The sequence below is a fragment of the Mauremys mutica genome, chromosome 14 (assembly GCF_020497125.1).
Source record: "Mauremys mutica isolate MM-2020 ecotype Southern chromosome 14, ASM2049712v1, whole genome shotgun sequence".
Taxonomy (NCBI): Eukaryota; Metazoa; Chordata; order Testudines; family Geoemydidae; genus Mauremys; species Mauremys mutica.
This window is the reverse complement of record NC_059085.1, coordinates 44340722-44366334: the sequence shown is the minus strand read 5'-3', so window position 1 is coordinate 44366334 and position 25613 is coordinate 44340722. Positions and strand designations below refer to the sequence as shown.

General features: G+C 59.2%; 1 protein-coding gene across 3 annotated transcripts in view; it reads right to left on the bottom strand.

The window, feature by feature from the left end:
• Positions 1-3363: 3363 nt before the first annotated feature.
• WWP2 (WW domain containing E3 ubiquitin protein ligase 2) overlaps positions 3364-25613 on the bottom strand; it is an 84940-nt gene continuing 62690 nt past the window's right edge. For all 3 annotated transcript variants that reach the window (XM_044987849.1, XM_044987851.1, XM_044987850.1), the window contains 14 exons: positions 24642-24696; positions 19873-19954; positions 19023-19151; positions 18463-18541; positions 18282-18353; positions 18030-18118; positions 14632-14791; positions 12223-12356; positions 11764-11904; positions 10825-10945; positions 10261-10365; positions 9478-9574; positions 5489-5561; positions 3364-5221 (listed from right to left, as the gene is read on the bottom strand). In XM_044987849.1, the coding sequence (XP_044843784.1) occupies positions 5122-5221; positions 5489-5561; positions 9478-9574; positions 10261-10365; positions 10825-10945; positions 11764-11904; positions 12223-12356; positions 14632-14791; positions 18030-18118; positions 18282-18353; positions 18463-18541; positions 19023-19151; positions 19873-19954; positions 24642-24696 (1437 nt within the window). In that variant the 3' untranslated portion in view covers positions 3364-5121. The remainder of the gene's footprint in view (positions 5222-5488; positions 5562-9477; positions 9575-10260; positions 10366-10824; positions 10946-11763; positions 11905-12222; positions 12357-14631; positions 14792-18029; positions 18119-18281; positions 18354-18462; positions 18542-19022; positions 19152-19872; positions 19955-24641; positions 24697-25613) is intronic.

Sequence of the window (25613 nt, the reverse complement as noted above, 5' to 3'; positions counted from 1 at the left end):
AGACTGGAAGAAAACTGCTGTTGTACCAATTTTTTTAAAAGGGTAACTAGGATGACTTAGGTAATTACAAGCTTGTTAGCCTGACATCGATCCCAGGCAAAATAATGGAGCAGCTGATACAGGACTCGATTAATAAAGTAGTAAAGAATGGTAATGTCATTAATGCAAAGCCATGGCTTTATGGAAAATGGATCCTATCAAACTAACTTTATTTTTTTTTTTTTACAAGATTACAAATTTGATTGCTAAAGCTACTAATACTGACATAATACACTTAGACTTAAGCCAAGGCGTTTGACTGGGTACCACAAAACATTTTGTTTAAAAATTAGAATAATATAAAATTACCATGGCACACATTAAATGGCATAAAAACTGGCTAACTGATAGGTCTCAAAATGTAACTGTAAACAGGGACTTGTCATTGAGTGGGTGTGTTTCCGGTGGGGTCCTGCAGGGATTGGTTCTTGGCCCTGCGCTATTTAATATTCTTAACAGTGACCTGGAAGAGACCACTGATAAAGTCTGCAGATAACACAAAAACTGGGCTCAGTAAATGAGGAGACCAGTCACTGAGTCAGCACAATCTGGATTGCTTGGTAAACTGGGCACAAGCAAACAATATGTGTTTTAAGATGGCTAAATGTAAACATCTGGGAACAAAGAATGCAGGCCACACTTACAGGATGGGAGACTCTAGCCTGGGAAGCTGTGACTCTGAAAATGATTTGGGAGTTGTGGTGGATAATTAACTGAACGTGAGCTGCCAGTGTGGCCAAAAGGGCTAATGCGCTCCTGGGATGCATAAACAGGAATCTCAAGGAGAAGTAGAGAGGTTATTTTACCTCTGTATTTGGCACTGGTATAACCACAGCTGGAATCCTGTATCCAGTTCTGGTGCCCACAATTCAAGAAGGATGTTGATAAGTTGGAAAGGGTTCGGAGAAGATCCACAAGAATGATTAAAGGATTAGAACACATGCCTTGTAGTGACAGACTCAAAGAGCTCAGTCTATTTTGCTTAACAAAGAGAAGTGCAAGGGGTGACTTGATCACAGTCCACAAGTAACTACACGGGGAACAAATAGTTAATAATGGGCTCTTCAATCTAGCAGCAAAAGGTATAGCACGATCCAATGGCTGGAAGTTGAAGCTAGACTAGAAATAAGGCATAAATTTTTAACTAGGAGAGTAATTACCATTAGCACAATTTACCAAGGGTCGTGGTGGATGCTCCATCCCAAGCAATTTGTAAGTCAAGGTGGGCTATTTTTCTAAAACTTTTGCTCTATGTGTTATTCTGGGGCAGGTCTCTGGCCTGTTGATACAGGTCAGTCTGGCCTTGGACTCTGTGAATGTCTGAAATGGGAACTGGTCACTGTTCGTGCTCTGCAAAGGCCCGGCTGTGTTATACTGTCTGAATTTTTCCAGGTGCCTTGGGAGTCTCCTGCCCCAGACTGCAGTCACTGGGCGGGCATTTGGTGGCAGCTCATCTCTCTGGAATATAAAGAAGGCCGTGTACCACCTTCCCATCAATTACAGCCTTTCAGGAGCCATCAGCCTCACCTCTGGCAGGGCAGTGGGGGAGGAGGGCCGCAATGCAGGCTCATTCGCTGCACACATGGCCCATACGGACACTTACTCACCAAAAATGGGCATGTGGGTAGATCCTGCTCCAAGCCCCCTGGGCACAGTCTGGGATGGAGCAAGGGAAGCCTGGGGGAGGTGGGGTCTCTGTGGCTGACATTGGGCTGGTTGCTGCTGGGGCACCTGGAAGCTTTTCTATCCCGTGAATACTGCAGCTCTGTGTCCTTAAGCAAACTTGGCTCTTTGCTGTATTCCAAGCTGAAGGTGTTTAACTATCAAAGCCGCTGGCCCCTCCTCTCCATTCCGTCCATTTACCGCGCTGCCCTTTAGCCCCAGAAAGGGCCTGGCCCTCAGATGCTGAAGACAAGGCTCCTCAGCAGGGAAATTGCCCCAACGCTCCCACCCTTCCCTTAGCTGCAAAATCCTCCCCCATAACAAGCCATCCCACCCTACCCTGCTGCAACCACCATCCAAATACCAGCTCAGAACTGCCAACCATTCCTGGACTCCATCAGGTGTCCCAGAGGCTGGACCGAACCCCTCCAGCACACAGCCCATCCATGCCAGCTCTTGCTCCCAGGGCGCAGCAGGAGCTAGTGGACTCGGGGTGGGGAGACATTGGAGGCTAGGAGTCTAAATGGGGCTAGCTTTGCTGTGGGCTCCAGGGCCCATGGCTCTGCGGGACCCCGGGTGGATGACACTCTCCTATGGGCCAGGCCGCAGCAGATTATGTGTTCATTTGCCCAGTGCTATGGGCTTAGGCAGCATCAAGCAAACTGCCCCTAGTCGTTTGAGGGGCAGCTCAAACTCTCCCCTTCCACTGCAGTGGCCCAGATGAGCCAGGCTGTCACAATGGGGCACTGCAGCGCATGGTCTTTCCTTGTAGCCCCTGGGATGGGAGCCTCCTCACCCCGACACACCGGTGATGCCCGAACCCTCTCCCCTCTCTGAGCAAGCCTGGAAGAGCAGCCTTCAGAACCCACCCATCTTTGCTGGGGATGCTCACTTCCCTCCAGACAGCCCCCGCATTCCCTTCACCATGGGCCCTGCTGAACAGAGCAATGAGCAACTGCACATGCAAGGCCAGCGCCGAATTCTGTTCCACCCGGGCAGTTCAGCTCCCAAAGCCTCCCAGCCCCTGCTGGCTCCGGGCAGGGAGGGCACAGTGGAGCATGGCCAGCCAAGGATCAGGGGGTGGAGGATTTATAGCAGCACCTAGGGGTCCCATAGTACTACGTGCTAGTGACAGAGCAGCCCCTCCCCCCCCGCTTCTCCACAAAGCCCCCACCCAGCACCAGTCAGGGTGGGTGTGGGCACAATGGAGGCGCTAGCCTCCATCTCGTGTCCCATATGCAGAATGGCACCGGAAGAGGCCAGCTGTCCCTGAAGGCACGCGGGTCCTACGGTGATGAGGGCAGAAGCTGCTGCTGGTGCCTGAATTCCCAGTGCTGGGGCCACAAATGTTTCCTTCCTACTTCCATGACTTTACACTGCATCCTGCATGCCCCAGGGGGCTGTGCTCTGCTCCTTGGGAGCATCCCCCTGGGCCCCGGCTGCTGAGAGAGACGGGGACAGAACCAGGATTAAATTCAGCTGGAGCTGTGCTAAGCAGAGCTCTGGCAAATATTTTCAACCCCCCTGGAGTTTTTATAGCATTTTGGGGCTGGGAGGTGCTCTGGGAAATACTCTGTAAGAATTTAAGCCCTGGACAGAACCTCTCTCTTCACAGGACTGTATTGATCTGCCACCTTCACAGAGTCACACGCAAACCCCAAGCAGCTGCTGATCGTTTATTGCACAAGAAATTGGCATCACTGAGGCAGGATGGTGCAGTACAAAACTATCAAGGTTACCGCTCAAAAGCTATTGCAATTTGTTGTATCCATAGACTTCATTATATACAGCTATGTACACAGATGCCTGCCCCCCAGGCACACACCACACTTGGGCCATTGCTGTCCTCAGGCGTTGGAAGGGTGAACTCTCTGTGGCAGCAGCCTAGGCCGGCAGAGGCTATAGAATAAGGAAACAGCAGACAGCTGGATTCTGCCCTCACTTACAGCAGCGTAACTCCAAGGGCTTCTGATCTCCACCGCGGTCTGTGACAGAAGAATCAGGCCAAGAGTTTCCACTTGAACCCACAGACGGAGCAAAGGCCACACGAGCTCTTCACACATGGGCACTCAGCTGCCAGCCGCAGGGCAAGTCAGGAGGGGTCACTGCTTTAAAAAGCTCTCTGCTGGTTTCAGCGGCGACAGAGCCCGTTTCACAGCCCTCAGCTGCAGTCGCTGCAGGACCAGAGCGCGAGAGAACAGCGCATTGTCTGTACAAAACACGAGCGGAACCTCTAGGATCCTATTAAAGAGCATCACCACCACCTAGCAACATATTCCATTTAAATAGTTAAATAAAGAGCCCGGGGGCCACACACACACACTCGCAAATCAAAGCACAGGCCTACGCCCCCGCCAGCCCTGCCTCGGGGCGGCCCTCCCCCTGGTCACTCCTTGGGGGCAGAGTTCCCAGCCACATTCATCCTGTGCAGAGACAACTGAAAGGAAAAGGGCCCCCCACTCACTGGGGGGGAAGGAGCCGGCTGAAGGGCAAGGGGAGTTTTGCCATTGCCTCTGTTGGGGGCAGGATTGGGCTCATGGATGTCACTACCCAGAGCCACCTGAGTAGGAGCTTTAGTTACTTTAATCGATACACCAGGAGAAACAGAAGTGAAAAACGACACTTAAAAAGCAGTTCCCTGTTCGTTTGACTGCAGCTAACTGTAAAACGCCCTGTCCAGCTTCCCCAGACAGAAGTGCCCACCCGGCCCTGCTGGCTCGGGCCGTTCCGAGCTCTGGCCGCTTGCGGCTGCAGCGAGCAGCCCCAATCCAAAGGGACGCAGGGCCACAGCTAACCGGCTCCGTGCACTAACAAAGGAAAGACGCCACAGGAAATCACTGGGTTTGTTCCGAATTCTCTGCTTTTCATTCAGTCAGTGCCCGTTTTCCAGGTGGCAGAGGGAACGATTGCACACATTTCTTTGGTGCAAAGTGGCTCGGGGAGGGGGAGGTGTCTTCACTACTGCCCAGCCTTGGGGGGTCCCTGCTGCAGGCCCAAAGACCCCAAGATCTGGAGCTCAGACGCTGGGCTGCAGTTGGATAGTGACTGGAACTTGTACAGGATCCGGCCCGCAGGAGGGCACCACGTGGCAAGGGGCCAGTGATCCAGCCCCCTCCCAGCCCTCCGCTTCATTCCCCCTCAGTAGTGGCATATGGGCGGCTCTTGTGTCCACCTCCCCCCTTAGACCTTGGGCTCGCTTTGGAGGTGGGGGGGTGGCCCGTCCGCCATTGGGCTGCATTGGCACAAGCCTAATCCAGGAACAAGAGTGACAGACAAACTCCCAGGGAGGGAGGGAGACAAACTGCTCGGTGACGGGCGCTCTCTGCCCACCCTGAGAGCGAGAGCACCCAGCATGCAGCCTGCTCAGACACTGCTCTGCCCTGGGCCGGCCGGGGGGTGCTGGGGAAGGAGCAAACACCATTACTCCTGGCCAAAGCCTTCTGTCTCCTCAATGGCATACAGCAGCTTCTCCTTCAGCTGTTCATAGCTCTTGTAGGGAGGAAGATCCAGGCGGTTAAAGCTGGCGAGAAAACAAAGGCTGTCAATGCAGTGGCAATTCCCCCCTTCCCCCGCCCCCATGCTCTCCTGAGGCAGGGGCATCTCCCTGCTCTCTCAGCCACGCTCTGGGGCTGCACTTTGAGATGCATAAGCTGGCCCCAGCACACAGAAGTTGTGGCCACATCCCCTGCAAAGCCCATGGTGGAACTGGTTGGAGAGGAAGCAAGGGGCAGCCCCACACAGACTGCTTGGATTCACCCCCACCTGCTCCAAGAGGAATGAGACTCACCAGGTGTGACTCCGGGGCAGCCACGTCTCTTTGCCAACTTTATCGATGCAGAACTTCTGCGGCCCATTACTGCCTGTCAGTCACCAACAGAACAACTCATTACATTACAGGAAAGGAAACCCTGAAAGCTGGAAAGGACACTTCACGCAACATATAGCGAACCTGGGGAACACTCTGCCACAAGATCTCATTGATGCAAAGAGCTCAGTAGGGATTTATATCAACATTTCCCTTATCAGGTAATACAGCTCTTGTGCTCCAGGGCTTAAGCCAACATTACCTGCCTGGGATCAGGAAGAAATTTCCCTGATAGGTATGTTAGTGCATAAATGGCCACTAAGGGGTTTCTTCTACCTTCCTCTGAAGCAGTTGGTACTGGCCACTGACAGGATGCTGGACTAGACAGACCACTCATCTGGCATGCGATGGCAAAGCTGGGCTACTGGTGGCAGTCCATCAGAGATCACCAAACCAGACTAGACAGCAGGACTAACAGCTCTTTAAACAGCTACATATAATGTGCAGGAAGAAAAACTTATCATGGGGGATTTCAGTCTGAGGGACATACACTGGAGATCTCCTGCTGTCATGATGGAAATGTCCCTGGAGTTTCTAAAAATTATAGACAATTTTCTAACTCAAGAAATATTGCAACCAGCTCAGGGTAATTCCATATAAGACCTCATTTTGATATCCGAAGATGAACTGATCACTGAATAAAAATTGTGATTGCCTAGGTGAAACTGGTCATGGTGGATTACATTTGTTATAAGCAAACAGTGGATAGTCCTGACCAGTAATACATATATTTTGGGCTGAAAGTTGAAAATCATTATGAGTAAAAATGATTAGGAAGAAAAATTTAAACAATTTAAACAAAACATGAAAGGTAATAGGGAGTTGTCTAGGAAAACAAAACTTAATACCCAACAAAACACAATTTCACAAGTAATAATTGGAGATATACCAATCTCCTAGAACTGGAAGGGACCTTGAAAGGTCATTGAGTCCAGCCCCCTGCCTTCACTAGCAGGACCAATTTTTTTGCCCCAGATCCCTAAGTGGCCGTCTCAAGGATTGAACTCACAACCCTGGGTTTAGCAGGCCAATGCTCAAACCACTGAGCTATCCCTCCCCTTTAATTGAGGAATGCTTCTTCAATTAAAAAAAGACGGTTACTCACCGTAGTAACTGTTGTTCTTCGAGATGTGTTGCTCCTATCCATTCCATGTAGGTGTGCGCGCCGCGCGTGCACGGCTCTCCGGAACATTTTTACCCTAGCAACTCCGGCGGGTCGGCTGGCGCCCCCTGGAGTGGCGCCGCCATGGCGCTGGATATATACCCCAGCCGGCCCGTCCGCTCCTCAGTTCCTTCTTGCCGGCTACTCCGACAGTGGGGAAGGAGGGCGGGTCTGGAATGGATAGGAGCAACACATCTCGAAGAACAACAGTTACTACGGTGAGTAACCGTCTTTTCTTCTTCGAGTGATTGCTCCTATGCATTCCAATGTAGGTGATTCCCAAGCCTTACCTAGGCGGTGGGGTCAGAGTGAGACGTGGCAGAGTGCAAGACTGCGGATCCAAAGGCTGCATCGTCTCGAGACTGTTGCACCAAGGCGTAGTGGGAAGCGAAGGTGTGTACCGAAGACCAGGTGGCCGCCCTACAGATGTCCTGGATGGGGACATGGGCCAGGAAGGTGGCCGAAGAAGCGTGCGCTCTGGTGGAATGAGCGGTGAGGCGGCATGGGGGGACGCGAGCAAGCTCGTAGCACGTTCGTATACATGACGTCACCCAGGATGAAATGCGCTGCGAGGATACTGGCTCGCCCTTCATGCGATCAGTGATTGCCACAAACAGCTGGACGTACCGGCGGGTACAGACGGTCTAGACCTTTAAGGAAGCGGGCAACCATCGGGTGAGAGAAGACAGACCGACCTCCGATGGCGGGCCGAAAGGCCGCCAGAGCCGCCAGGTGCACCTTCAGGGAAGAGATCGCAAGACCTTGACCTTTCAGGTACCAGAGGTAGTCGAGGATGGTCGAGATAGGGACCAAGAATGGGTTAAGACCTCGCTGGTCGCACCAGAGCGCGAAGCGTTTCCACTTCGCGAGGTAGGTAGAGCGCGTCGAAGGCTTTCTACTTTCGAGCAGGACTTGTTGCACCGCCGACGAACAACCCCTCTCTGCGTCGGTCAATCACTCAGGAACCAAGCTGTAAGATGCAGCGACTGCAGGTTCGGGTGACAAAGCCTGCCGAGGTCCTGAGTGATGAGGTCCGGCCATAACGGAAGGGGAATGGGATCCCGAACTGACAGCTCGAGCAGCAGGGTGTACCAGTGCTGTCTCGGCCAGGACGGAGCGACGAGTATTACGCGGGCCCTGTCCCTCCGAAGCTTGAGTAACACCCGGTGTACGAGCGGAAACGGGGGAAACGCGTAGAGGAGGGGACCTGTCCACGACAGGAGGAACGCATCCGAGAGGGAGCCCGGAGCTCGACCTTGGTACGAGCAGAACCTGGTGCACTTCCTGTTGACCCTGGAGGCGAATAGGTCTATCTGGGGAAAGCCCCATCTCTGGAAGATTGTATAAGCCACATCCGGGCGAAGGGACCACTCGTGGGAGGCGAACGACCTGCTGAGATGGTCTGCCAACGTGTTCTGCACCCCCGGCAGAAAAAACGCTTCGAGGCGAATCGAGTGGGTCACCTATCAAACTAACTAACGAACTATATACAGTAAGAGATGGAGAAACGCTAGGGTTGTGGAGGACAGAGAGCACTCCACTGTTCCAACTGGCCGTCACGGGCGGTAAGAAGGAACTGAGGAGCGGACGGGCCGGCTGGGGTATATATCCAGCGCCATGGCGGCGCCACTCCAGGGGGCGCCAGCCGGCCCGCCGGAGTTGCTAGGGTAAAAATAACAAAGAATCCTGTGGCACCTTATAGACTAACAGACGTTTTGCAGCATGAGCTTTCGTGGGTGAATACCCACTTCTTCAGATGCAAGGTTTAGGGTAAAAATGTTCCGGAGAAGCCGTGCACGCGCGGCGCGCACACCTACATTGGAATGGATAGGAGCAATCACTCGAAGAAGAAATATTCTGATTAATATGTAAAAACAGAACTAAAAATAATATATAACAAATGGAAAAAGAAGGAAGTTGATAGTAATGACTATAAATTAACAGTGATGAAATGCAGACTACTGATAAGGGAGGCTAAAGGGATCAGTGAAAAAAATCTATGCTCAGTAGGTTTAAGGAATATTCACAGCTCCATGGAATATTCACAGCTTATAGTAATAATGGAATACTTTCTATTCCAACAGTAACAAGAGAGGATGTTAAATAGCAATGGCTAAAGTTAAACGTTTTTAAACATGCAGGATCGGATAACTTCAAGAGTTTTAAAACAATTGGCCGAGGAACTCTCTTAGCCACTGATGTTGATATTTAACAAATTTTCGAACACTGGGGAAATTCCAGGGGACTGGGAAAAAAGCCAATAGGAGAGTATTTAATAAGGGAAAACAGGATAACCTGGGTAACTATATGCTGACTAGGTTTACATCAATTCCATGAAAATAATGGAAAGGCCATTCAGTAAAGAATGAAATGATGGTAGCGTAATTAATGCCAAGCAGCCTGGTTTTATGGAAATTCGATTTTGTCGAACAATACTGCTCCCATTGTTTGATGAGATTACAGGTTTGGTTGGCAAAGATAACCGTGTTGACAGATATGCGACTGCTGTAAGGCATTTGGCCTAGTACAGTACAACATTTGGTTAAAAACGTGAGAGCTGGGGGGATTCTGTCCCTTCTCTGTGCCTTCGCTTACTTCTCTGCCTTTGTATATGCTCTGAGCTGTACCGCGGAAAGGCGAGTGGAAGAGTCATAATGCTGCCCCCCTCTGCTCCCCACCCTTCCACACCACTGGACTATGGCGAATCTCTCTCTCCTTTACCCCCCCGGGGCAGCTGGGAGATAGATACCAATGAGCTCTACGAATCCTCCAACTGGTAGGCGGCAGGTCCCTGTAACGAACTGTAAAAGCCGGATCCTCTTCTCATTGTCCATCTCCTTAATCACCTGCAACCAACAGTAGATGCAATGAGACGGGGATTCTGCCATCACCTGTGTGCTCCTGGCTTCAGCAATGGGGCTTGGGATTGGGGGGCAGGGGGCAGCATCTCTCATTCCTGCCTCGGAGGCTCCTGCCAGCTCCAACAGGAAACCAAACCGCAAAACACAGAGCGTCCCCCAGACGCTGAGGCTGCAGGATCTAATCTACAATCCACAGGGGTGCGGGATGGGAGCCGCACCCAGCCTGAGAATCCTCCGAAGAGATGACTCCACACCCGATCCTGAGTCTCCTGCTGTCACTCCCGGACACAGGCTTTACCCCGCACTGCCCTGGCTGAGGACCAGTTTGCTCCCCTTCTGTCCTGATCACTCACTGAGGAGAAGAGGCACCTAACTGGGGCTGCTTTATTTCCAGCCTCTTTGGTCACCGTCTCCCATCCTGCCTCCCCCAGAGCAGCAGCTATTGCTGGAAACAGGCTGACCACTAAGTGCTGCCTGCTGCCCTGAGCAACTCTGGAGCCGCTGCCAGCTACGACCAAAGCCCTCGTGCTGGAGATGTGCTCGGTTTCAGATCTTTCTGCCTGGAGGCTGGCGAGCAGTGGAGCCAGGCAGTGGAGCCAGACTGATCCTGCCACCCAACCCTACTCCCGCTTGCTGGCCAGGGACGGCTCCCAGGTACCATTCAGGCTCACCTGCCAGAACCACTGGATCTGCTTGCTGTTCTTGGTGTAGTGCCGGTAGATGGTGTTCTTCTGCCAGTCGCTCATATCCATCTCCTGCATGCCGCAGAGCATCAGCTAGGGAACCAGGGGACAAGTCAGCAGCCGAGCCACAGACTCCCCCACCCGCACTCTACGCAGGAAAATGGCTGGAGTGGCACGTGCATAATTCCTCCAGGGTCGGGCTAGGCAGCGGGGTTCCATTTCCGCCCACGCCCCAGGCACTGGAGGAGTCAGGGGCTCGGCAGGAAGTCTCCAGCCCGGCAGTAGGTCCCCTGCTCTACAGGCCCGACACCTGGCAGCAGGTGGGACGAGAGCTTGTGTCCGGATAATGCCTCCGTCAGTGCCGCATGTCAGGAGCAGAGTTAAATGCAGAGTTAAATACAGAGAGAGAGAGTGAGAGAGAGTGTGAGTGTGTGTGTGTCAGTAGCCAGCAGCCCCAGCCGATGCTAGGACCTCTCTGCTGTGGGACAGCGAGCACCAATGCTCGGGACTCACCCAGCCGGGGGCGCGGAGACCCAGCACTTGCTGACTCACCTCTAGCTCCTTCTCATCGAAGTACCGCAGCCACTCCAGTGGTGCCACCTCATTGAAGCCATCCAGGAAGGCCTTGGTCTGCTCCTCCACACCCCGCGTGAACCTCCAGTCCGTCAGTAGCCTGCAAGGGCAGACATGCAACCCGGGGCGTACCCCAGCCAAGCCCTCAGACACGGTACCCACAACCATCCCGCCCACCCCGCTGTCTGAACCTCTGATGTTCCCGGCCAGCAGCAGGGCTAGTGCAGGGAGAGGAGCCTGGCAAATTCTCAAGGTTCCTCCCGATCCTTTCTTGTGTTGTGCTCCTGCCTCCCAAAGCGGTGGCTCTCTGAGGTCCCTGTCGGCAGAGGGCACTTTGGGAACAGAGACCTGCTGTCGTGGGTGCACTGACAACGCCTGTCCACGAGGGATGCACCAGCTCGAACCAGGTTTTGGGGATTCTTCTGCTGCCTGGGCCCGACTCAGCACAGAACCAGCAGCACCCAGAGCTGTGGTGGGCAGGCAGCTGAGCGGCTGCGGCTGCAGGGCCTGGGGCAGAGGGTCTTTAAACCACAATTTGGGGACTTCAATAACTCAGACATAGGTTAGGGGTTTGTTACAGGAGTGGATGGGTGAGATTCTGTGGCCTGCGTTGTGCAGGAGGTCAGACTAGATGATCATAATGGTCCCTTCTGACCTTAAAGTCTCTGAGTCTATGAGATAAGAACCACCCCCAATGCTCTACCTCCCCTCTCAGAAAGTGCTGGCAAAACCGCCCCTACCACCAGAGCCAGATCCCAGACTGAGCATTCAGGGATGGGGCAAGGCCACCCAGCCCACAGCCCATCTCCTTGTGCCTGCTGCCCACGTCAAAGCCAAGTAGCCCCAGGAGCAGCACCATGCCCCCGTGCCCCACACTCCATGCCAAGGTGGGGGGAGAGCCCAGGCACTGGTACTTACATGATATACTCTTCCTTATTCTCCTCCGTCACCCGGATACTCTCCCCTCCTTCCTTCAGCTCGTGTGTTGTCACCTTGCCCAGAATCTCCATGTCCTGGATGAAGTACAGCTCCAGGCCACACTCCTCCAGGCTGTTCTCCCTGGGGGAGAAGCGACACAAGGAACGTTAGCCTGGCTGCACCCAGCAAGGCCTTGGCACCGCGAGATCTGGCAGGATGAGGGCCGCAGCACTCCCTATGAGTACCCTGCATGCCGTGGTATGGGTGGCTTTTCTGCAGCTGCTTGGAGATTTCACAGGCTCATGTGCAGGTGTTGGTGGGTCTGATACACCAGGCCTGAGGCAGGATCCTCAGCACCCCAAGCCCTGGCATGTGGCCAGAGACCACCCTGTATGGGGACTTCACCCCATCACCCCTAGAGAAGCAGGGCCCCTGGGCTGGCAGGGGAGAGGCACTGACTTGATCCAGACGATGGAGTTGTAGAACTCAGGGTCAATGGATTCCAGGTCCTTCAGCGTGGGTCTCTTGTTAAGCATGCGTTTGTAGAAGGGGAGCGTGAAGCCAGTGTCAATGAATTTTCCATGATACAGCGCCTGTGCGGGAGAGAACCCCCTGGTCACGGGCTCTGGATCCCAGCATGGCCACGGACGCTGACAAAAGCGGCAGCTGGGCGGCGGAACGTAGTGACCAAAGCACCCAACACTGCTCCTTCCACTGCCGCCAAGTGGCTGAGGGAGCCGCGTGCCAGGGGACCCTGAGGCTAGTCACTGAGCCAAGCGGGACACTGAGCCTCCTGGGGCCACGAAGCACAGCTGGCCAGGGGAACAGGGCCCAGAGGCTCGTGACTAGGAGAATGTGGCCCCTCATGATGACAGCCCAGCCCTGAGTCTCGGGAGCACAAGAGTCCTGCCTGCAGTGCCGGGTGTGCAGAGCACCCACCTTCCCTCCCACCCCCAATTCCATGGCGTCTCCCTCTCCCTTTGCAGCTCTATTAAGAGCACTTGTTTAAACAGCCCTGCTGGCCGCCCTGGATCCTGGCTTCCAGAAGCCTCAAGGCAAAGGCAGCCAAAAACAATGCAGACGCTTGTCTGGAGCAGCCCAGCGGTGATTAATAGTCGGGGAGTTTATGGGGATCCGGCTCTGCTCCGAGCAGGGCTGGGCGGCTGGGGGAGACCTGGGAAGAATGTACCAGCTTCCTGAGCATGGTACCATGGAGGGTCCGATCTCAGAGCCAGGGGACTCTGAGCCCCAGCCCCTGCCAGGCCTGAGCCCCAGGCCGTGGGGAGAGGAGGCTGGGCTCAGGCCACCAGAGACAGGGGGAGTCTCGCTGGGGTTTGGGCAGCTGGAAAATCTCATGTTGTTGGGGCTAAAAATAGTCCCCAAAGCTGCAGATCCACTGGAACACTGGGGTGGCAGCCAAGGACCTGGGCACATCCCCGCAGTACAGCTGGGCGAGGCCCCGGGAACCACCTCCGATACACAGACATCCCCTCCCAACCTCCTCCAATACACACATCCCCCCTCTGGCCACCTCCTCCGATACACAGACACCCCCAATACACAGACACCCCCCCCAACCTCCTCCAATACACACATCCCCCCTCTGGCCACCTCCTCCGATACACAGACACCCCCAATACACAGACACCCCCCCAACCTCCTCCAATACACACATCCCCCCTCTGGCCACCTCCTCCGATACACAGACACCCACGATACACAGACCCCCCTCCCCGAACCTCCTCCGATACTCAGACCCCCTCTCCGATACACAGATACCCCCCCCCGAACCTTCTCCAATACACACACACACACCCCCTCTGGCCACCTCCTCCAATACACAGAAACCCCCTCCCCGAACCTCCTCCAATACACACATCCCCCCTCTGGCCACCTCCTCCGATACACAGACACCCACGATACACAGTCCCCCCCCCCCGAACCTTCTCCAATACACACACACACACCCCCTCTGGCCACCTCCTCCAATACACAGAAACCCCCTCCCCGAACCTCCTCCAATACACACATCCCCCCTCTGGCCACCTCCTCCGATACACAGACCCCATGGAGGGGTTTAAACCCTCCTCCGAACCTCCTCCGATACACAGATACCCCCCCCCGAACCTTCTCCAACACACACACACACACACACACACACCCCTCTGGTCACCTCCTCCGATACACAGACACCCCCTCCCCGAACCTCCTCCAATACACACACACCCCCTCGGGCCACCTCCTCTGATACACAGACACCCCCCCGAACCTCCTCCAATACACAGACTGACCCCCCTGCACCCCTCCAGCCACCCACTGAACCTCCTCCACACACACACACACACACACACCTCTGGACACCCCCGCAAACCCCCCTTCCGGCCAGCCCGATGTGCCTCCTGTGATACACAGGCCCTACTCTGGCTCCACAATCCACAGCCCCACAGTGACAGCCCTCTCACCACCACCCCAGAGCCCCCCGCCCCACTCACCGGGCACCCTGACCCCCAAGCTGTTCCTGAGGCTGCGGATCTGGATCTGGTGGAGCCCACAGTCCGGCGAAGCACACGGCTCCTCCTCTCCGAGTCCTGGCCTCTGAGATGGAGCCACCTTTGCCTTCCCCACTCCCCAAGTCGACGCTGGGCCCCGCAAGCGGCCAGCTGCTCCCCCAGCACAGAGACCAGCTGCTCCTGCACACCCCACCCGGGCCAGCCAGCCGCCGGGGCCAAGGCTTGGAACATTTTCGGGCTGAAGTGGCTAAGCCCCATCCAAACCCAGGGCCCCACCCGCTCGCCCCGCGTGGGGCCAGGCCTGCTCTCCTCACTGACTGGCTCCTTCCTCCCGCCCGGCGCCGGGGCGCGCGCTCACCATGGCGATGAAGCGGCCGATGAAGCGGAAGTAGGTGAGGTGGTCGGGGTTGATGGAGGAGGCGGGGTTGATCTGCAGGCAGTAGTTGTTCTTCCCGGCGTATTCAAACAGGCAGTACATGGGGTTGAGCACCTCGTGGGACAAGAGGAAGAACCATTCCCTGGGGGACGAGAGACCAGAGCGCAGTGACGGGGGTGCACGGTGCCCCCAAGAGGGCAGAGCTGCAGCCGCTCCACTCCTGCTCTCCAGGCACTCCGGGGGGCCAGCTGGCAGGGGGGCTGGGCCCACTGGCCCCTGCATACAAGAGCTTCACCTGGGGAAAGGGAGCAGCCCAGACGGCTTAACTCGGCCCGCGCACCCCCATACACACCAGCCCGGCTCTGCTGGGTGCAGCCTGAACGGTCCTGAGTGCTTTCGGAGACAATGGGGGGGGGTCCCCACTATCCCGTGTCAGCCTCCATCCCAGAGGCAGCTGCATTTCAGCACTGCTACATGTAGCCTGGGAAGCATTTTAGGAGACAGCAGCTTGGAAAGCATCCCAGTGAACGTGGGCCCTGGTGCGCCCAGCACTCATTGGCATCGGCCCTTGGCCCGGTGGGGGTGCCAGGGGCCCCAGGGAACGCCTGTCCTACACACACACACACCTCTCCCTTCCCAGGTCTGCACACTCCCACCAGCCACACACATCTGCCTGCTTGCCTGTCCCTGCCACGCTCACTCACCACCCGCCCACACACAACCCCCACACGCCTGCACACCCCCAGTGCATCCATACCCACGCCCAGAGCACGGACACCGCCCCCCGCCCCAGCCTGCCTGCGCCCAGAGCACGGACACACACACACACCCCCGGCGCCCAGAGCATGGACATCGCCCCCCCGCCCAGCCTGCCTGCACCCAGAGCACGGACACACACACACACACCCCTCCCCGTGCCCAGAGCATGGACATCACCGCTGCCCCCCGACCTGCCCGCGCCCAGAGCACAGACACCGCCCCCCCCCCCGCCCAGCCTGCCCGCGCCCAGAGCACAGACACGCCCCCGCCCAGCCTGCCCGCGCCCAGAGCACGGACACGCCCCCCCCAGCCTGCCCGCGCCCAGAGCACGGACACGCCCCCGCCCAGCCTGCCCGCGCCCAGAGCACAGACACGCCCCCGCCCAGCCTGCCCGCGCCCAGAGCACAGACACGCCCCCCCCAGCCTGCCCGCGCCCCGCGCACAGACACGCCCCCCCCCAGCCTGCCCGCGCCCAGAGCACGGACACGCCCCCCCCAGCCTGCCCGCGCCCTTTGCACAGACACGCCCCGCCCAGCCTGCCCGCGCCCAGAGCACAGACACGCCCCCGCCCAGCCTGCCCGCGCCCAGAGCACGGACCCGCCCCCCTAGCCTGCCCGCGCCCAGAGCACAGACACGCCCCCCACACGCTGTGCCCAGAGCACAGACACGCCCCCGCCCAGCCTGCCCGCGCCCAGAGCACGGACACGCCCCCCCCCAGCCTGCCCGCGCCCAGAGCACGTACACCGCCCCCACACCCTGTGCCCAGAGCATGGACATCGCCCCCCCGCCCAGCCTGCCCACGCCCAGAGCACAGACACACACACACACCCTGTGCCCAGAGCACAGACATCGCCCCCCCGCCCAGCCTGCCCGCGCCCAGAACACAGACACAGCCTCTTGCACATGCCTGCACACACACCCGCCACGCCCAGAGCACATGCACACATATGAGCACACACCTGCGCACACCCCCCCAAGCCCAGCACGCACACACCTGCCTGCCCCCAGAGCACAGACACACGCACACCCACATACCCCTGCCCGTGCCCAGAGCACATGCACACCTCTGTGCCCTTCCTGTCTCTGCTGCCTCTCCCCCCATGAGCCCCGTCTCCGGTGGCTCCCGTGCAGGGAACACTGTCCCTTCCGGGCTCGTTCGCTCCGTGGAGAAGCACAGGAGAGGCGCGTGGTCTGTGCCTTGGTCCTCCCTAGCAGCTCAGGGAGACGAGTCGTCCTCCAACGCAGAGAGCGCCCGGTATCCTGTCCGTGGTTCTACCCTGTGGTAGAACAGCATGACGTAACCTACCATAGGGTAAAACCACTGGCAGGACACAGAGAGAGACAGAGCAGGAGCCCAGGGACCAGAGACGGGAGCAAGGTCACCGTGGAGAAGGAGGAGTTGGGGTGTGACAGACACGAGGACACCAGGGAGCCGGGGGGAGTGAGGGAGGAAGAAGAGTTAGCACCAAGCCAAGCACCCAGGCAGAGGCAGGCTGGGGCCAGCAGCAACACAGACACCTCCTCTGGCCCAACAGTGCCACGAGGCTTTCCCCAGAGCCCCCGGCTGAGCCCCTCCACCCCCCAGGGGCACGGGCAGAGCCCCCCCCATTCCCCAGCCCCAGGGGCGCAGGCAGAGCCCCCCCCAACCCTCCCATTCCCCAGCCCCAGGGGCGCGGGCAGAGCCCCCACCCTCCATTCCCCAGCCCCAGGGGCGCGGGCAGAGCCCCCACCACCGCAGCCCCAGGGGCACAGGCAGAGCCCCCCCCCAACCCTCCCATTACCCAGCCCCTGGTGAGCGGGCAGAGCCCCCACCACCGCAGCCCCAGGGGCACAGGCAGAGCCCCCCCCCACCCTCCCCGTCCCCCGCCCCCGGGGCGCGGGCAGAGCCCCCCCCCCATTCCCCAGCCCCAGGGGCACAGGCAGAGCCCCCTCCATTCCCCAGCCCCAGGGGCACGGGCAGAGCCCCCCCCATTCTCCAGCCCCAGGGGCGCAGGCAGAGCCCCCCCCAACCCTCCCATTCCCCAGCCCCAGGGGCACGGGCAGAGCCCCCGCCTCCATTCCCCAGCCCCAGGGGCACAGGCAGAGCCCCCACCACCGCAGCCCCAGGGGCACAGGCAGAGCCCCCCCCAACCCTCCCATTCCCCAGCCCCAGGGGCATGGGCAGAGCCCCCCCCCCATTCCCCAGCCCCAGGGGCGCGGGCAGAGCCCCCCCCCATTCCCCAGCCCCAGGGGCGCGGGCAGAGCCCCCCCCATTCCCCAGCCCCAGGGGTGCGAGCAGCCCTCCCCCCCCATTCCCCAGCCCCAGGGGCGCGGGCAGAGCCCCCCCCCCATTCCCCAGCCCCAGGGGCGCGGGCAGAGCCCCCTCCATTCCCCAGCCCCAGGGGTGCGGGCAGAGCCCAGTGTGGGGCGCTCTGGCTCTGTTTTGTTACTGTGGTGCACACGGGATTCAGGCCATTTCTCATTCAAACCCTGCAGGACGGACCCTGGGCTTCCCTGTCACAGCAGGTGCTTAGCAGGGCCCTGGGAGAGGAACATGAGAAGCCCCAAGCCTCTCCCTGGGCCCCATTCCCGGCAAGCCGCCCCGCGGCAGCACAGGCGCCTGTTCGCTCAGCAGGACTCACCTTGCAATGCCGCCATAGTCCAGCCCCTCCTCGCCGCGCATGATGATGTACAGCCTGCGCCGCAGATCATAGGGCTTCATGTTCATAATCTACGAGGGGGAAGAGATGGGACGCGTCACCCACAGGGGCCCGGTGCACAGGGGCTGCCTCGATACCCAGGGCCAGCCCGGCTCCTGCATCCCTGGTACCCTCCTACACGGCCCCCTTCAGGGTGCCATGCTCGCCTGTGGCCCCTCCTGCGCAGGGACTCACCTGCTGGAAGGAGTCCTCGAAGAGCGTCTGCCGGGAAACGCTGATCTTCACGTGGCTGGGCAGCGCGTTCGACTGCAACCAAACACAGGGGCTGGGCTCAGAGTCAGCACAGCTCTGCCCTCCCAGTGAGCCGCCCGCACCCCTCCAGCCCCCCGTCCCTGCCCCGCTCCCCAGTACTCACGTGACACAGGAAGCGGAACTGGTGATATTTCCAGCGAAAGCTTCGGTCGTAAGCCCCAGGGGAACCCCCCTGCTTATTCCTACAGGAGCAAACACATGGGCCTTGGCTGAGAACCTCCCGCCCCGCGCACTGGCAGAGCCACCTCCTCCGGGAACCGTGCCCCAGCCCCAGCCCGGAGAGCTCCCCCACAATACAGCAGCCACCGCCTGCTCTGTGCGGGGCCTGGCCAGCCTCTGCACAGAGGGGCACTGGGGGAACACAAGCCCGGCGTGAGCGCGCCCGTACCGGGGAGCGGGGCGGCACGGCCACCAGCCATCGGTTACTCGGCCCCAGTGGCCCCAGGCCACGCTGCAGGTGCACAGGGTGCTGCACTAACAGCGGCACTTGGCATCTTCCCAGCGCCTCGAGAGCCTCGCCCCTGCTGATGGGGGAGTGAGTGGGAGGCCCCAGGCTACCGAGCCAACCACAGGCAGAGCGGAGGACGGCAGTGCCGGGGCCCAGCTCTGCCCGGCAGGACGCGGCAGTGAGAGGAGGAGGGGCCCTGGCAGGAAGCACCTTACCCAGACTCAAAGCCGGGGCGCGGGTCTTTGAAGGTGGTGGTGCGAGTGTTGTGATCCACAAAGTAGCGCACCCCCTCGCTGGTGTATTTCATCTCCCAGCCAGGCGGCAGGGCTGGCTCCTGGATCATCCTGCCCAGCACAAGGAAAAGATTCCTGGAGGCATGGCACACTCAGGGCCAGAGAGTCCCGCTCCCCCCGCATGGCCTGCTCCGGCACCCCCAGGCTGGGAACACGTGCAGCTCCTGGCCCCCAGCCCCTCACGCCTTTTGCTGCTCCCCTTCCATGCCGCAGGACTAGCGGGGACCTGGGAGCACCTGCTTCAGGCCTGGGCCAGGAGCCCTGCCCCGGGTGATCTCAGCCCAGGAGACGGACTCCAGCCATCTCCCAGGAGAAGTGCCCAATGGGGAGCACAGCACAGCACCCCCAGCCACCGCAGTGACACCCCCAGGACTCGCTCTGGCTGCACTGGCCCAGCGTGGGGCGGGAACCCGAGCACAGAGCCGGGCAGTAGGAGGGGACAGGGACCTCAGGGGGCCTACGTGGGAAGTGCCTCCTCCTGCCCAAACCAGCCCAGACTGTTCCCCTTGCGTGGGGGCCTGGGCCATGGCTGCCTCCTGGCAGATGGTCTCAGAGAAGATTCCCAGGGGAAACCAGCGTGCCCCCACCCCCTGCTTGGGCACTGCCTTGCTGCCTTTTCCACAGGGCCCCCTGCCGGCAGGTGTCTGTTTGCAGGACTGCTCCGGGGCCCGCGTCCTGAGCTCTCACCGTGGGGTCACTAGCACAAAGCTCTGTTGTGGGTAGGGGCCCACTCGTCAGAGCGTGACCTAGCCAAGCAAAGGTGGTGCCCTACCCCTGCGTGCGAGGATCCTCCCACTGGGTGGTCCGCGTGTTGTGGTTCACGTAATACACTCGCCCGTTGTCCTGTCTCTTTTCTAAGAGAGAGAGAGAGAGAGAGAGAGAGAGTTACCCTGCCCCCTCCGGCCCATTCGCGCCACTCTGCACTAGCCCAGGGGACGGCGCTGGCCTCCTGCCTTTCAGGGAATGGCGACGCTGTGGTCACGGGTGCGGATCCCTGCAGGGACCAAGCAGCCACGTGGCTGCAGCATGGGCTAACCATGCCCGAGACGACCAGGGTGCAGGTGGGCTGGTACAGCTGTGCTGAGGCTAGTGAGGTCAGAGCTAGCGGGGAAATCTCCACGCGCCACAGTCACCCCCGGGGCACAGCGCACACCAGACAGGCTGGATGCTGAAAGGGCCTTTTGTAACTCTCAGCTCCCCAGGAGCAGGGGGTCGCCTGGGGCCCCGCTCCTTGCAAAGGGATGGCGTTCCCCTGCCCCCGCACCCTGGCTCTAGGGAAAATCTGTGGTCGAAGGCTGGGGTAAATGGAGCATGAGAAGGAACAGCAGCAATTACTCACAACGTCCCGCAAAGCAGGGTCCCCGCCCACGCTCCGGCGCCTGACACCGAGCTCAACACCCTGAGCACGCCGGGCCGGGGCAGGGCACAGAGAAGCAGAGACACAGGACGGGCGGCTTCTGGGAAGAGTGCTGCAACTAGCCTTATCCTGACACATGGGTGTGCACACGCCTCCCGCCCCCTGCTGCATGTGCCGCATACATAACCCCCCCCCGGCCACATGCACACCCCTCACACCGCTTCCCCTTCCCGCTGCATGCGTCGCATACACACACCCCGGCCACATGCACATGCCTCCCGCCCCCTGCTGCATGTGTCGCATACATAACCCCCCACCCCGGCCACATGCACACCCCTCACACCCCTTCCCCTTCCTGCTGCATACATAACCCCCGCCCCCCCCCGGCCACATGCACATGCCTCCCGCCCCCTGCTGCATGTGCCGCATACATAACCCCCCACCCCGGTCACATGCACACCCCTCCCACCCCTTCCCCTTGCCGCCGCATACATAACCGCCCCCCCCGCCACATGCACATGCCTCCCGCCCCCCGCTGCCTGCGCCGCATACATAACCCCCCCGCCCCTCCATCCTCATGCACACGCCTCCCGCCCCCCGCTGCCTGCGCCGCATACATAACCCCCCCAACCCCAGCTGCATGCACACCCCTCACACCGCTTCCCGCTGCATGTGCCACATACATACCCTCCCCCCCAGCCACATGGGTGTGCACACGCCTCCCTCCCCAGCCACATGCACATCCCTCACACCCCTTCCCACTGCATGTGCTGCATACACCCCCTGCCCCCGCACCTGTATCCCTCCCCCTGGCCGCATGCACACCCCCCCACACATATTCCCCCAGCTGCATGCACCGCATATGCACCCCTCTCCTCCACCCACATCCCTCCCCCACTGCATGCACCCCCCTCACACACCCCCTCCTCCACACACATGCCTCCCCCACACCCACCTACTCCCCAACACACAGACCCCCCCTAGAGTGCACAACCAACAGCCTATCCGTGTACACACCGAGACACACACACCCAAACAAGTATCAGAGGGGGAGCCGTGTTAGTCTGGATCTGTAATAGCAGCAGAGTGTCCTGTGGCACCTTATAGACTAACAGACGTATTGGAGCATGAGCTTTCGTGGGTGAATACTCACTTTGTCGGATGCATGGATCTGATGAAGTGGGTATTCACCCACGAAAGCTCATGCTCCAATACGTCTGTTAGTCTATAAGGTGCCACAGGATTCTTTGCTGCTTTTACACCCAAACAAAGAGCTCTCCGTGTACAGCTTTCCTGAGCCCTCAGTACACCTCTATATGTACCTATACTCCAGGTACACCCCTCCCTTCACACACACCCCTTGTCATCACTTTGCCTCTCCTCTATCCCCAGACACACTCACTGCCCGTCATATACAGACAAACCGCCTCCCAATACACACAGACACGCACACCCCACACAACTGCGCACGCTCCCAGGTACCCCTGCCCCTAGCCATGCTGCACAGAGGTCCTGCCCGCAGGCACCCTCAAGGCACTGGCCCTATTGTGGGCCACCAGCCCTGCCTGCTCCTGCACAGACTACAGGGAAGAGCTGAGTTTCCCCAGTCACGGCATTTGCCCTGCTGCTTCACTGGAGAGGCCCAGCTGCTGGAGCGGCAGCAGGCTGAGCGTGTGGCCCTGCTCACCTCCCGCTCCTGGGAGCTCCCCCGCCCATCCCACTGCCCTTCGCTGCTCCAGGCGGAGCTGGGGAAGCAGGATGCTCCCGGGAGTCCCAGGCACCTCCTGGAGGGTGGCTCAGGCTGTAGTGCTAATTGGAAGCAGGCTCCCTTCCCCCTCCCCGCCTGGATGCTAAGGCAGCTCATGTGTTTGCTCCCACGCTGCAGGCTTTGGCTGGACTGCGCTCTCAGCCGGATGCACAGAGCAACCCAGGACATGCCAGACTCTCCTCACTGAGACCACAAGGTTATTGGAAATAAATCAGGGCCAGAAGCAGGGGGCAGGGAGCCAGTTAGGCCGGGGCTGGTGGTTCAGAACACCTGGGAGCCAGCTCCTGCCCGCAGCCCCTGCTCCACTCACAGGGGCCTTACTTCGGGCTAGTGCTACAAGCTGAGAGTTGCTGGAACCCCTCAAGTGACCCAGGCCAATGCCCCTCCTGCACAGGGCCCAAGCACCGCAGCGGCTGCAGGGAGCAGCACCCAAAAACCTGACAGAGCCAGCGCTGCCCTGAGCCGCCTGCATGCAGCAGCGCTTGCTGGGCTCCCCCTTGGACTGTCAGCTCCTCCATGGCCCCACCTGAGCTGGGCCACCACCCCGGGGCTCTGGGGTCACCCAGCCCCCCACCCCCAGCCCCCGGCCCAGCCGGGCCCCCAGCCCCAGGGCCTGACGTCATCCAGCCCACCCCCCTGCCCGCTTGTACTACACACGGAATTCAAGGGGGCTCCCTCAGAAAAGACACAAGCCAGCAGGGTAAGGATTTCAGGTGTCAGGGATGGGGAAGCTCTCTTAAGTCCAGCTCACCAACTAGGGTCAGGGCCGGGCTCATGCCAGGTGTCTTGCCCAGGACGGTATTAAACGACTCAAGCAGCTGGGTTTCCACCTTGCCCCCTTGACAGCCTGGTGCATCTGGCTGCCAGGATGCTGGGCCGAGAGCCACCTGCATTTTCCTTCTCTCTCACCCCGTGGCCTCTCCTTGGCGCACACGCTATGGTCCCCCCACCCTGGGGCTCACACCCCAAGTAGCTGCTGACAGTTTCCCTGGTGTCAAGATAGGAAAACAGCTGCTGCCACCAGCAGTCCCGTCAGCAGGCTGTTAACCCCTCCTGCAGCCCCTGCAGCCCTGCTCCAATCTCCCAACGGGGCTCAGGCGCTGGGGCCCTCGGACCCAGACACTCGGCAGCCCCAAGTCTCCATGTCGCTCGCTGGGGGCAGCCGCCCGCCCAGCCAGCCGCTGTGGGGTGGGTTATGAGAGCACCTGGCCTATGCCCACGTCTCTAGTCTCTCTAGGCACCTTTGTATTGTGTCTCTCTCCTCAGTGAGGGGTGAGTGTCACATGCCATGAACACGGTGGTAACAGCGCCTGCCAGCAAACCCAGGCAATGGCTCCTGTTCTCTCTGCAGCCCCATGGTCCCGGCTTCATAACCACCACCCCCAAACCTGATTATTCCCTGGGGGGGGGGGGATTCCGACCCCCCCCCCCCGGCCAAGTTTCAGCCCAGCTGGAGCAATCGCCCAGCGGAGCCGTTACCTGAAAAGTGGGGGGGGGGCACATGCTAAACACCCTCTTGTACAGGCTGCCCTGTCCTAGCAGCGCCTCCAGGGCACCCCCTTGCGTACACGGGGCTCTCTCTGCGCCACACCCTGGTTCAGAAACCCCATTTCAAACCGGTCAGGTGCTCCCGGGATCTTCCACGTCCCCCATCCGTGCCCATCATCCCCCAAAGTCTCAGCAGCAGCTCCTGTCCAGCTCTCTCCGGTACCACGGGATACTCCCCTGGGCACACGCAGTTGCCACTCCCTAGATCTCCACTAAGTGGCTGTCCCATCCCCGCATTACCCACAACCCACCTCACTCTGGGCTAGCGTCATTTGGTTCAGACGCGACACGAAAAAGGCAGGTGCTAGTGGAGCCCAGTGGAAAGCAATAGCACCGAGAACGGACCACAGCAAATTCCCAATGTAGACGTCCTGCAGGACACCAGCAGCAAGAGGCCTTCCCCCATGGCAGAGCCTTTCCTCCCATTCCCAAATGCAAAGGGGGAGCTTACCCCGGCAGAGAGACCCAGGCAGAAGAGCCAACCTCTCCAACTCCTCCTCGAGTCCAGGCAATAATCACAGCTGCTGCTGGGTTTAGTCAACAGGGAGCAAACCCAGAGACCTGGGCACCTCTGGACTCAAAATGCTGGATTTAAAGTCCAGGCTGGCGTGGATATCTGGCAGATCCACCTCCCAGGCAGCATGGATGGTGGGACAATGTCATCTTCCCTATGCTCACACACCCCAGCAGTAATGCAGAGGGAACGAGCCCCCAAGAACACAGGTTCCGCCCCCCCAAGAGCAGTCAGCCAGTGGAAAGGTGCTGCTGGAAGGGACGGACGGCGCAGGAAGGGTTCGAGCCCTGGCGTGGGGGTGGTGCCAGGTGAGCAGCAGAAGTGAGAGAGGAGAGGAGAAGGCTTGGTACTTACCCCAGCCAGGAGGAAGGGGGCCCAGAGGATCATTGTCAGACGGGGCGCCGGTCGACTGGAGACAGCAGAGGGGGCAAAAATACAAAACAACACAGAGATTATCAAGAGCCGGGAGTGAGATGAGCAGGGAGGTGGGGGCAGGCTCCCCACTCTCCTCTCAACCCCAACTCTCAGCACAGGGACACAGAGCCTGCTGCTAAGGAACTAAAAACAACTTGCACGCTCGGAGTGAAAAAAGCCCCCGCTAGACCACGGCCGGGGCAGCAGGAGCAGGGGCTGCGGGAGAGAGGAGCAGGGCTTGCTGGAACATCCAGCTGTGCCCGGCTGCTCTGCTCCTGCTGGCCAAGGCGACTGATATCACCACCACAGTTACACCTCCAACCTTCTCCAAGAACCACACACAAGAGGGGAAAAAATAGCGCAGGCCTTTCCAATGAAATCATTCCCACAAGCCCTGTCCACGCCCAGCGCTTCCTGGCTCAGCCTGCAGCCTCCCCCGCCTCCCCCTTCGCAGCGGGCTGTGAAAGCGAGCGGCAGTGTGCGAGATGCACTCCAACTGAGGAAACATTCATGCCTGCACAGACAGGCGTCTCCCTGAGCCCCCTGCACGTCCCCACCCCCAACAGGTCCACTGCACAAAGCACCTTTATTCTGGCTCAGGGCGAGCCGAGCAGCCTGAACTGGGGGCTGCTGGCCTGGCACTGTTTAGATTAACGCCCCTCCCCGGCTTTGCTGAGAGGTCTCCTGGGGATGGCCCGCCAGACCAAACAGGCCAGGATTCAGGAGAGTGGGGGGCTCAGCATACACTTCTCAGTGTTAAATAAGAAACATATTGTTACTAAAACGGCCTTTTCATTTCCCCTCCTAACGTTAAAGCGTGGGCTTTGGGGGCTCACGCTGCGCGGCAGGCCCCGGATCCGGAGCCGACTGGTTTGAGGAAGGGAGCAGCGCGCCATGCACAGAAACCCGTCC